Below are 13,596 nucleotides of genomic sequence, written 5' to 3' on the forward strand. Positions count from 1 at the left end.
GCTTTAAAAAATTTTTCCAGGTAGTAATTATTTCTAGATTTTTCATAAACAGCATGAAAACCTAACCTAAAAACATGGGTTGAATCTTATAAAAGGCATTTCAAAATAGAACTATGATTCATTTTTTGAACAGGGAGTTTCCTAAAATGACAAAACTTCACTAAACCAGACACAAAAGCCAGGACCTAAGATTGCTAAATTAAAATTCGTAACCATTAACCTTCCTTAACACCTCCCTCCCATGCATCAGCCTCTCCTTAGGGCTTTCTTTCATGATGTTCGGTGCTCCTCTCTGTCTGAATGCATACACCACAGAGCACGATCATTCTTTATCAGTGTGCTGACCTCCCAGGTAATGAACTCCTTCGTCCTTAGGGCAGGAAATGTGTTTTATTCTTTTTTTGTTTTAACCTATATTAGGCATTCAATAAATATTGACCAAATAAACAATCGTTGCAATAAATATAGTCAGACTTGCCATACCATTACATGCTCTACTCGGTATAATTTATCTTAGATCTTAACCTAGCAAGGTAGCTTAGTAGTTAAATTATCATAATTATAACACACATAGATATATACATATCTAATGCAGATCACTGGCCTAGATTCCTAAGGATAGTATTATAAAAATTATTTTATACAATTTTAGTAAAAATGTCTGTTAAAAAAATTTAAAAATCAAATCCTAATTGTTCATTCTTTTTGAGCTCTATTCAAGGTAACAGAGTTTAGGCATACAGCAAAAGAAATCTTGGAGTTGTTGCTAAGGCAATGGCATATTTGCATGATAAAAATGGGCTACTCTTCAAGGATAGTAGTAGCAGGATTATGAAAATAAGCAAACAAATGAGCAAATAGAAGTAATGTAGCTCTATGAAAAATTTTAATTGTAGCTTAAGACTGGCTAGAAAAGATGCAAAAACATGCAAAAATACAATGCTATGAATTATTCTATAACTCTGAAATCAAAGGGTTTCTGGCAGGAGAAACCCTTTGATTTTAGTTTTGGAAGGTGAGAAAATTTCTGTGGATGAATAGTGGTGATGGCTGCACAACAGTGTGAAGCACTGAGTGCCACTGAACTGTGCACTTTAAAATGGTTCAGATGTAACTTTTATGTTGTATCTATTTACCACAATCTTCAAAAAGTCAAAGGGTTTCCAAGGTCGCATACAGACATGAATTACCTGGTCTATATATTGTGTATGTTTGAAATGCCAAGCTGAGGTCAGCATTCTGAAGGATGTTCAACAAAGTGCCAGGGGTCTCTTTGAGCCACTGCTTACGAGTAGCATTTTTGCTGTACTTTATTACAGAACCACCTAGTTGTGAAAAGACAAAAATTGTGTCAAATAAAGATTTTTCAGCATGTACCTTCCAGATCATATTTTCAAGCAAAGTTAATTATATCTGACTGTCAACTAAAATCTGCTTCACTCACCTGTATGAGCAATGCTCTGATGTGTGAAGCCAATTACCCTTCACAGACATTAAAAACCTCTAGCACACTGAATAACTATTAGAAAAAGTTCTCTACTAAAATAATAGTATTCAATCTGACTACTAACCTCTATCATCCTCTGCTGTTAAACTGGAGGTGAGTATGGATGCATTTTCCAGAGCTGTAAGAGTTATATTAGGTACATTTTTCTCCCACTGTTGCCTGTGAAGATTTGGTGAACTGGCTTTCTGCAGATGGACTGACTTGTTACCTGATTTTAAAGTGTAAGAAAGGAATGCCAAGAATGTTATTTTATGTATTCATCTCTGTCCACACACATACTCTAACAACAATATGGAAGTGTTTCTTTTCTCTTTCAAACTCAGATCTAGCAACAATGTTCTTTCAGATCTAAGCCAAGGACATTTTTTTAAAACTCCAAAATGAAAAGTTAAAATGAATTGTTAATGTGACTGAATTAAAAAAAAAAATGTATATAGTTACCTATTACACACTGTACAAGAATGAAGCTCTGGGAGGACTTACACGCACACTGTAGAACATGCTTTTTATATTGCATAGAGCAATAAATACTACTCTTCCTAATGGCTCTTACTGATAAATACTATTCTCTCTTTTGTGGTAAATAAAATATTCCTAAAACATTAAATAAGTTACTAGGTAAGAAAAAAAATACTGACTTGTACTCTTGTTTATGATACCTGAGACCTAGTAACATAAAATTGGTGTTTCCTCTGTACTCCCCAACTCCTCATCTAAGAAGTGATTAGAATTTGAATAACTTACCTTTTTCTTCTCTGTTTATTTTTCTCAATGCACTTTTAACTGAATTTTCCTTAACGCTTTCCAAATCAGGATGGCTATACTTTCTGTCTTCTTCTTCCTCCTGCTTTAAAATAAATTTAAAATACAGATTAAATAATGCTTGATTTGCTAGAAAAAAAAAGGTAAACATATATGCAAAGTCAGCTATTTTAATTTCAAATAAAAATTAATGGATTAAAAAACATGACTAATCATAGAACCCCAAAGATATGTATATTAATAGCCATATATATGTATTTAGTAACATGTATATTAACCATGAACCTACGTATGTGTATATATTAATAGATATACACAGTCATAGCCATTAATATCAATGATTATAAATAAGAGGATATATTAAAATGACAGATGTTTGGCAGGTCTTTATAAAGAAAAGAGTAATGAAAAATTTCAATATAGTGTGCTGTATTAGGCTTTATGAACTATAATATCAAAATGAGATATTTTATAAAGTTGCCATATAGAATCAAAATGTCACCACTTAATTCAGTATCTTTCCAAATTATCTAAGCCCTTGATTTATTTCATGAAATATAATAATACACTATCTAGTTTACTAAATCTGCATCTATTTTGAGAGTACATACTGAATGCCTAAACAGTCCCAAGCAAACAAGTTCTCAGTTATTTGTTGAATGAATAAATAAACAGTACGTTTGGCTGGCATGCGGGGTTTTCTTATTTGTAAGCAGTGGTTCTCAAACTTCTCTTCCTACACATGTAGGGAACACAAAACTCTGTCACTTTTCAGTGGTGGCTCACTTAAAGCAGTGATTTCAAAGCCTCCTATACTCAAGATCGACATCAGAATCTTGGAGGAGTAGCAGAGAGGGGCAGCTGTGAAAAGCCCCCAGCAGACTCCAGTCTTTCCTTGCCATTGAGGATCACTGCTCTCTGCGTCTGCAGTGGCCTCCCACCTTCTTCTGGATGCTCCTCAATCTGCCTTCATTGCCACCATCCTTTGCTGACCTGCACACGAGTTTTCCTGCCTCAAGTCCTTCATGCCCTGACTGAGGTTTTGGCCTTTTCTCCATTCTGTTTACATGTTGCACCCTTTTCATTTTGAGCACATATTGCTGTGTTCACTACAGGCGGTATCAAATTATAGCGTGTGGACACAGATCATCTGCAAAGGGGCACAAAGAAACAGTTTAGGGGAAGAAATTCTTTTTTTTGAAACAGGGTCTTGCTGTGTCACCCAGGCTGGAGTGCAGTGGTGCAATCATAGCTCACTACAGCCTCATTCCCAGGCTCAGGCAATCCTCTTGCTTCAGCTTCCCAACAGCTGGGATTACAGGCATGTGCCACCATACCCAGCTACAATTTTTAATTATTTGTAGAGATGGGGTCTCACTGTGTTGCCCAGGCTGGTCTCACATTCCTGGCCTCAATCAATCCTCCCACCTCTGCCATCCAGAGTGTTGGTATTACAGGTGTAAGCCACCCTACCTCTCCTGGAAGTCCTATATGATGACTGTGGCAGGTGTTATATGGAGGTTTGAATACTATCATCAAAATTTATCAAATTTTGCATAAAAATGGGTAAATTTTGTGGCATGTAAATTATAACTCAAAAAGCTGGGAAAAAAACGGACACTATAATGAAAAGAAAAAAAGTACAGAGGCCTGTATTCCATTTGTAGCAACATAATGGTGGGATGTTATTTATTTACAACCTATGGTTCATTCAAAACATTTACAACAAGTTTAATTACTAGTACATTCCATAAAGAGAGTAATTTGTTATTAATACAACATATTTTCCTTTTTGAATTAAAAGGTAAGACCAGGCAAGGTGGCTCACACCTGTAAATCCCAGCACTTCAGGAGGCCAAAGTGGGAGGATCCCTTAAGCCCAAGAGTTCAACACCAGCCTGGGCAACATAGTAAGACCTCATCTCTAGAAAAAGTTAAAAAATTATCTGGGTGTGGTGGCATGCACCTGTAGTTCCAGCTACTTAAGAGGCTGAGGTGGGAGGATCCCTTGAGCCTAAGAAGTTGAGTCTGCAGTGAATGGTATTCATACTACTGCACTCCAGCCTGGGCAACAGAGTGAGATGAGAAGAAGAAAGAGAGGGAAGGAAGGGAGAGAGAGAGGGAGGAAGAGAAGGAAGGAGGGAAGGAGAAAGAGGCAGGGAGGGAAGAGGGGAGGGAAGGAGGAAGAGAGGGAGAGAGAGAGAGAAAAAAGAGAGAGAAAAAGGAAGGAAGGAAAGAAAAGAAAAAGAGAGAAAGGGAAAGGAGAGGAGAGCAAAGCAAGGTTAATTGAAATACTGAAGAAAAAAATCAATAGTACACGATTTGCTAAGGTGGGTGTGACAATACTGGAACATGAATCGGCTGTTAATATCCACAGCTTTATGGAAGCTTCAGTGTAAAAGAATGTCACAGTTGCCCAGGGACAGACAGGACGAACAGGACCCCAAATGCCAGCCTGAAAATTGATTCTTAGGATAACAAGGAGGTGCTACAAGGCATTGAACAGAAAAATGTTAAGATCAAAATAGTAATCTAAATGTTATTCAGCACAGCAGTAAACAGAAATGAAGTTCTGACACATAGAAGAACTTAAAAACACTACGTAAGTGAAAGAGGCCAGACACAAACGGACAAATATTATATGATTCCACTTATATGAAATACTTTGAATCAGCAAATTCACAGAGATTTGAGCGGCTACCAGATTTGAGATTAGAGGCTGCCAGGGCTGCAGTGGTGGGAAGTGGGGAGCTACTGTTTAATAGGTACTGGGATTCCGTTTGGGATGATAAAAAGTTTTGGAAATAGATGGTTGTACAATATTATGAATGTAATTTGGACCACTGAATTGTACACTTAGAATTGGCTAAAATGGCATATTTTATGTTATATATATTCTACCACCATAAAAAAAAAAAAAAAAAAAAAAGCAGGCTAGGCGTGGTGGCTCACGCCTGTAATCCCAGCACTCTGGGAGGCCGAGGCAGGCAGATCACATGAGACCAGGAGTTCAAGACCAGCCTGGCCAACATAGCAAAACTCCATCTCTATTAAGACAAAAAATTACCTGGGCATGGTGGCCCGTGCCTGTAGTCCCAGCTAACCAGGAGGCTGAGGCATGAGAATCACTTGAACCCAGGAGGCAGAGGTTGCAGTGAGCTGTGATCGTGCCACTACACTCCAGCCTGGGCGGCAGAGGGAGATTGTTTCAAAACAAACAAATAAACCAAAAAGCAGCCAGGCCCAGTGGCTCACACCTATAATCCCAGCACTATGAGAGGCCAAGGCAGGAGGATCACTTGAGGACAGGGGTTTGAGACCAGCCCAGGTAACATGGCAAAACTCCATCTCTTAAAAAAATGCCAAAAAAAAAAAAATTAGCTGGGCATGGTGGCACATGCCTGTAGTCCCAGCTACTTGGGAGGCTGAGGTGGGAAGATCACTTGAGCCCAGGAGTTCAAAGAAGCCATGTTCACGCCACTGCACTCCAGCTTGGATGCCAGAGTGAGACCTCATCTCAAATAAATAAATAAAGCCATGGTAATACAAGATTTTCATGACTGAAAGCAGGACATCACTGTATTGAAACCACATTATTGCCATCAATAATTAAAAATGGAAAAACAATAAGTGGTGACCTAAAGTGGCTCAGCCGATAGTGCGGGAGAACAGCTACCAGTTATTTCAGACGCCAAAAGACGAAGAATTACTTAACTGGAGGGACCAGGTCAGTCTTCCAAATACCTCACGGTACTTAAGGGTACCCAGTACCCAGGAGTTGGATGTTTCATAAATGTGATTTTTTTTTTGAGATGGAGTTTCGCTCTTGTCGCCCAGACTGGAGTGTAACGGCATGATCTCAGCTCAGTGCAACCTCCATCTCCAGGTTCACTTAATTCTCCTGCCTCAGCCTCCTGAGTAGCCGGGATTACAGGCGTGTGCCATCACACTCAGCTAATTTTTGTATTTTTAGTAGAGACAGGGTTTCACCATGTTGGTCAAGCTGGTCTCAAACTCCTGACCTTAAGTGATCCACCTGCCTCAGCCTCCCAAAGTGCTGGGATTACAGGGGTGACCCACCACACCCAGCCTCATAAATTTAATTTTAAAGCACTTACCACTGGGCTTGCTTCATTTCCCAAAGCTATCCTGATTCTGCTAGGGTTTGCTTTCAAAAGAGAGAGAAAAGTCAGAGAGATAAAACACATAAAGGATCATCCTATTAACGTCCTAATATGATCTGCATACAGCTTGAGATTATTAAAGTCAAAGACCCAAAGCTCTTTGATATCCTGAATGGGAATATCAAGCTTTAATCACCTAATAATACATCTCAGTTGTTCAAGGAGGCTATTTCCACTGTTTCATTCCTAAAGTTAAAATCTGAAAGTTAAAAGAGATCTCTATCCACTTATGCCAACCCATTTAGACACGAAGAGGTAACATACTCTGCATGCCTAAGGTCATTCTCCCCTTTAGTGCATGCTGGCTAGTGGAGTCCCTGATTTTCCTGTCAGCTGTCACAGCTGGTGGAATAGGTGTCCCTAACAAGAAATGAGCTCTTTATTAGCTCACAAGAGAAGAGCAGAAGGAGTCAGGAGAGAACTCTGGCAACTGATCTCTTTGGTAGGAATGGCTAAGCCTCGTTTTCCTCCGGCAGAGTCCTGTGGTTGATGTGCCTTGTTCATTCAACAATTTTTAAAATTGCTATTGAACATCGATGATGACTCACTGAATATATGAGTGAGCAAGTCAGAAACAATCCCCCTCATTCCATTTCATTGTTCTGGTCTGTCTACAGATTAAACTGGAGATGCCGCCAGACATATGGTCCCAATCTAGTGACATTTCTCTAACTACTTTATTCTTCTTTTTTTTTTTTTTTTTTTGAGACGGAGTTTTGTTCTTGTTACCTTGGAGCGCAGTGGCGCAATCTCAGCTCAGCGCAACCTCCGCCTCCTGGGTTCAGGCAATTCTCCTGCCTCAGCCTCCTGAGTAGCTGGGACTACAGGCACGTGCCACCATGCCCAGCTAATTTTTTGTATTTTTAGTAGAGACGGGGTTTCACCATGTTGACCAAGATGGTCTCAATCTCTTGACCTCGTGATCCACCCGCCTCGGCCTCCCAAAGTGCTGGGATTACAGGTGTGAGCCACCGTGCCCGGCCCTATTCTTCTTTTTAAAAACTGTAAAACTATACTTTCAGCTGGGTATGGTGGCTCATGCCTGTAATCCCAGCACTTCGGGAGGCCAAGGTGGGTGGATCACCTGAGGTCAGAAGTTTGAGACCAGCCTGGTCAACATGGTGAAACCCTGTCTCTATCAAAAAAAAAAATTAGCCAGGTGTGGTGCTGCATGCCTGTAGTCTTAGCCACTCTGGAGGCTGAGGCATGAGAATCGCTTGAACCCAGGAGGCAGAGGTTGCAGTGAGCCAAGATCGTATCACTGCACTCCAGGCTGGGAGACAGAATGAGACCCTGTCTCAAAAATAAAATAAAGTTAATTTTTAAAAAACCTACACTTTTCCAAACTACCTTGAAACTTTTCTTAGTCTCTTTTTCTCTTGCCCAGCATTTTAAAACTAATTTCCCATTACCTTGGGATGTGAACAAAAGTCACAGAATAACACCTATGCTAATGCAAACTGGTAAAACAAAGGTAACTGGCTATCTCTTAACTAAAGGAGAAAAGGTTGAGTTATAAGACTAAAGGGTTTACATCCTTCCAAAACAACACTTAAAAGTTAAGTTTAAGAAAACAATCCAGTTCTCAAAATGTTTCTTTTGTAGTATCTGCATATAACATTATGATAAAGAGCACCAGGCATATGGGATACATACAGGATACATTTTCCTATAAGATTAGTGCTATATTTTCATGGATAGATTCTTAGGTCAGCCCACAGAAGAAGCTTTCTATCTGACCTACACAGCAAGCCAGAGAAAATATGGTACTAATAATGACAACATAATCTTTCCATCACTAAAATATCCCAAACTAGGCTTTTTTAAAATCCCAATTTTTTCCAGCGATCAGAAAGTACAGTATTCAGTACAGAATTACATCTAAAGTAACAAAAAGAAAATGTTAATTCGAGGAGTATCTCTGATAATCATTTCTAATAACTTAAAAATTATACATTTTTCTGTGATAGTATATTTTTAAGAGAGCACTTAACAAAAAAACACGCTGTTCAAAATTCTTACTTTTTTTCCTTGGTGTATTATGCTTAGAGTTTTTTATTTCTTCTAATACCTGCTCACCATATTCCATGACGACCTGAAATTTAAAGTTGAGAATTTAAAGATGTGAAAACATACTTTTCTATAGATACTGCCATGATTTCATTTCACCATCAGCATTCTTCAGCACAGTATGTCAAGGTGAGAAACAAAAGTGCCACTTAAAAAAGTACATATAATTTAGATAGACAAATGTAGACATTTATGTCTAAAAAAAGGTCTGGAAGGATACACAAACTGTAACTCTGATTATTCTTGGGGAACAGCATTGTGGCAGGGGAAAGAGGAAGGAAAGGAAGTTTTAAGTTTTTATTTTTTAATATACTTCTGTATCATTTGGATTTTGATGAGCACAGGTAATATGTAATGTTAAAAGATAAACCGTTTGCTATACACTTGAAAACTATTCACAGCCAGTCCAACACAGATCGTACCTCGGGTGATAAGCACTTCTGGACAAGCTGGGCTAGGATGCCTCGGGAGAGAAGCGTTGTAGCCGAGGGGCGATGTGAGGGATTCCTTTTAAACATCTGCTTGACTAGGAACTGAAGTTCATAGGAGTAATGAGATGGCAGTGGACGGATGGACCCTTGACATATTTTGAGGATAAGATTTTTCCAACTATTTGCCTGAAACTAAAAAGAAAAACTGAACTTTAAAAGCAGATACAGGGGAAGAAACGGAAGAAACTACCAGCTGTGTAAATTATTTTAATTTAATAAACATATCTGCTATCTGGTCATTTTTCTTTCTAGAGGTGTCCTTAAGACACCATTATATAATCTTAAGGTGGTTTAGGAGAAAGTTGAACATGAATGGTAAAAAGCCTCCCCCTCTAGAAAAGGTATTTCCATCAATGCCTGCTTTGACTACCTTATTAGTCATGTTTTTGCAGATATACATTATTTATATTGAAAATCAAAGTAATATATACATGTTAAATATGTATTAAAATATGTATGACATTTTAAAACATCAAATGATACTAAAAGGCTTATAATAAGTGTGATAGCCCTTCACTCCACCCCTCCCCAGAAACTGCCAGGCCTGCTCCATAGCAACATGCACTTCAGACTTTTCCAGTTTTCTGCAGGTGGTTTTCTGGCTTGAGTGCAGTGGTGCAATCACAGCTCACTGCATCCTTGACCTCCTGGGCTCAAGCGATCCTCCCACCTCAGCCTCCCAAATAGCTGGAACTACAGGCATGTGCCACCATTCCCGGCTAATTTTTTTTTTTTTTTTGAGACGGAGTTTCGCTCTCATTACCCAGACTGGAGTGCAATGGCGCGATCTCGGCTCACTGCAACCTCCACCTCCTGAGTTCAGGCCATTCTCCTGCCTCAGCCTCCTGAGTAGCTGGGATTACAGGCACGCGCCACTATGCCCAGCTAATTTTTTGTATTTTTAGTAGAGACGGGTTTCACCATGTTGACCAGGATGGTCTCGATCTCTTGACCTTGTGATCCACCCGCCTCGGCCTCCCAAAGTGCTGGGATTACAGGCTTGAGCCACCGCGCCCGGCCCACCCGGCTAATTTTTTATTTTTTATTTTTATTTATTTATTTTTTTTTATAGAGACAGGGTTTCGCTATGTTGCCCAGGCTGGTCTTGAATTCCTGGGCTCAAACGATCCTCCCACTTTGGCTTCCCAAAGTGCTGAGATTACAGGCATGAGCCACTGCACCTACCCAGACTTTTCCAGTTGTAAACTTCTACTGCAAAATCCTTTTTAACCATCCCTGTCATTAAAGTAGCTATTAAAGTTTGACGAGTAACAGTGTGAGATATACAATAACAGACTGGAGTAACATTTTTAAAGTTTTCCATGTATAATAAATATATCAGAACATTCGATGTCAGCCTTGGTAATGTTTATGAAAGAACATGTTAGCATTCTACCTTGAAGCGTATTGCCCTAATACCTACGTGATTGGTTGACAGGTGTAGCAAATCACCATGGCACAAGTTTCCATGTAACAAAGCTGCACACCCTGGACATGTACCCCGAAATTAAAAATAAATATTAAAAAATGATATTGTATTAATTATTGACTAGTTATATGTTTGAAAATGTTTTCTCCTGATCTGTATATTATGTTTTTATTTATGGTATCTTTTGCTATGCAAAATTTATAATTTAGTATAGTCAAATTCACTCATCATTTTTCCTTAATAATTTCTGCTTGTTGAATCTTGTTTAAGAAATGTTTCTATACCTCAAGGCTATGTCAAATGTTAATTACAGTGTGGGGTATATGTATGCGTTTTGTATTATCTTTGTAATTTTTCTGTAAATCCAAACTGTTTAAAATTTTTTTTAAAGTTTATTTTTAAAAAAGTGTATTGTCCCATGAATAAAAAAATGCAAGTGAATATATGAAAAGAAAAATAAATACATAACAAAGGACAAATTCTGATCATGACAAATACTACTAAATCTGCTTTGCCTCTGGCTTTTTAACCATTACACCAATCATCTGCATTTCCTAAAGTTTTGAGAACAACTTCTGTCTTTGAGCAGACAAGAGATGACAGATTTTGTGCCAAATATTCAGGGCACGATAGTCCTTAATACTCATTCTTCCTAGAAAAAAAAAAGAATGTGTATATATAAGTTATGAAAAAGATACAGTCAGGAAGTAAACAATTATAAGATGTTGGAATTTTAAAAATACTTTTATTTGTAGACTATGTTGCTTCTCAACTTGGGCTGTACACTGTAATCACCTGCTTTAAAAACATGCCCAGGACATTTTCAGAGATTTCAATTCAGTCACTGTGGTGTGGGCCTCAGCATCAGCATTTTAAAGGTTCCCCAAGCTCTTCTAACTGTGCAGCCATCATTACAAACCACTTATATTCAAGAAAGATAATCTCTCATTAATACCAGGTGTCTTCAGTTTGCGTTACTTTCATCTGGTAGTGGTGAAGGATGTCTGTCAACCATTCACTCTCTCCTGAGCTCTACATGCCTTCAAGTACATCTGTAAAAAGCTAAGTTTCAATCCGTACCTAAAGAACAGAATTGATTTCTATGCAAAGCTAAGAACTAATAGGAATTAGCCCTGCAGTTGTTGTTCTATGTAATAAACTATTGCTGAACAAGCGGGACAAGTTATATGACCTTTTTTTGTTCATATTTTTAAAAATACCTTGAAAAAATAATAGGGCAAAGTCTGTGTTTTCATGACATTTCAGTTAGAGAGGAAACTCATATGATAAGTGAAATCTAACTGCAAAAAGCTGAGGAAATAAATGATGCAGGCACTCTCGCAAAGTTTGGTGCTTCCTCAAAAAGCCAAATACAGTTACCATATGACCCAGCAGTTCCACCACTAGATATATACCTCAAAATTTGGAATCAAGGACTCTAACAGATACTTGTACATCATTGTTCATAACAGCATTATTTACAATAGCCAAAAGATAGAAACAACCCAAGCGTCCATCAACAGATGAATGGATAGGCCAGGCATGGTGGCTCATGCCTATAATCTCAGCACTTTGGGAGGCCGAGGCAGGTGGATCACCTGAGGTCAAGAGTTCGAGATCAACCTGGCCAACATGGTGAAACCCTGTCTCTTCTACAAATTAAAAAAAAAAAAAAAATTAGCCAGGCACGATGGTAGGCGCCTGTAATCCCAGCTACTTGGGAGGCTGAGGTAAGAGAATTGCTAGAACTCTGAGCTCAGGTAGAGGTTGCAGTGAGCTTAGATCGCACCACTGCACTCCAGCCTGGGCAACAGAGAGAGACTCCATCTCAAAAATAAAGATAAAAATAAAAGAAAAAATAAAAAAAACCAGATGAATGGATACACAGTCTATACATACAATGGAATACTATGCAGCCATGAAAAGGAATGGAATCCTGATACATGCTACAACATGGATGAACCCTGAAAACACTGTGCTAGTGAAATAAACCAGACACAAAAGGGCAAATGTTGTATAATTCCAGTTGTATGAGATATCTAGAATATGTAAATTCACTAGGCATAAATTAGATTAGCAGGGGAAAGGGAAGAAATGGGGAGTAACTGTTTAATGGGTAGAGTTACCATTTGGGGTGATGAGAAAAGTTTTACAAAGAGATAGTAGTGGCTGGGCATAGTGGTTCACGCCTGTAATCCCAGCACTTTGGGAGGCTGAGGTGAGTGGATCACCTGAGGTCAGGAGTTCGAGACCAGCCTGGTCAACATGGGGAAAATACAAAAAAAAAAATACAAAAATGTCTCCAGCAAAAATACATAAAAAACAAATTAGCTGGGTGTGGTGGTGTGCACCTGTAGTCTCAGCTACTAGGGAGGCTGAGGTAGGAGAATCACTTGAACCCAGGAGATGGAGGTTGCAGTGAGTCAAGATACCACTGCACTCCAGACTGGACAACAGAGTAAGACTACATCACAAAAAAATAAAAAATAAATAAAAAAAAACCCAAAGAGATAGTAGTGATGGTTGCACAATATTGTGAATGTAATTAATGACAATGAATTGTATAATTAAAAATGGATAAAATGGCAAATTTTATATTTATTTTATCAAAATAAAAAATTAAGAATAGCAAAAACAAAGAAAAGAGGAAAAGAGAAAGAAAAAGAGAGAGAGAAAGGTTATGTATTTCACAGCAAAACTAAATAATGGGAATTTCCTATTAGTAGATGCTACGAAACTAGCTCAGGGCGGATGACTGCACTGGAAACATATATAAACTTTTATAATGACTTCTTCCTAGGGAAGCAAACTGCCAACTAGAATCTGTCACCTTATTAGGACTCAGCTAGATATGATAAGCTGCCTTTTCCATTTTGCACGCCATACTTACTGGATGCTTAAGGGTACAGAGTTCATACAGAATGCATCCCAAGGACCAGATGTCACTGAAAGCATAAAGAGGCAATGTAATAACAAGCGGGTTATGTATTTTCTAATATAAAAAATACTTTCTTACCTTTAATAGGACTAGGTATCACAAGTAATTCCTAGGCATTATAATAAAACATATAATTTTGGTCTGACACCTAGATACTTCCTAAGAGTAACGTTCACAATAAAACTCTCTGCTCTTCAATCACCACTCCTTCAAAT

The 13,596-nt window shown here is 38.4% G+C and overlaps 1 protein-coding gene across 4 annotated transcripts in view; it reads right to left on the reverse strand.

The window, feature by feature from the left end:
- NEK3 (NIMA related kinase 3) overlaps positions 1–13,596 on the reverse strand; it is a 28,095-nt gene that overhangs the window by 1,844 nt on the left and 12,655 nt on the right. For all 4 annotated transcript variants that reach the window (XM_021674550.2, XM_064373608.1, XM_012466208.3 and 1 more), the window contains 7 exons: positions 13,334–13,388; positions 8,946–9,146; positions 8,476–8,548; positions 6,388–6,437; positions 2,252–2,354; positions 1,572–1,715; positions 1,191–1,325 (listed from right to left, as the gene is read on the reverse strand). In XM_021674550.2, the coding sequence (XP_021530225.1) occupies positions 1,191–1,325; positions 1,572–1,715; positions 2,252–2,354; positions 6,388–6,437; positions 8,476–8,548; positions 8,946–9,146; positions 13,334–13,388 (761 nt within the window). The remainder of the gene's footprint in view (positions 1–1,190; positions 1,326–1,571; positions 1,716–2,251; positions 2,355–6,387; positions 6,438–8,475; positions 8,549–8,945; positions 9,147–13,333; positions 13,389–13,596) is intronic.

The sequence above is a fragment of the Aotus nancymaae genome, unplaced genomic scaffold, assembly GCF_030222135.1.
Source record: "Aotus nancymaae isolate 86718 unplaced genomic scaffold, 86718_ANA_hifiasm-v0.15.2.pri h1tg000009l, whole genome shotgun sequence".
Taxonomy (NCBI): Eukaryota; Metazoa; Chordata; class Mammalia; order Primates; family Aotidae; genus Aotus; species Aotus nancymaae.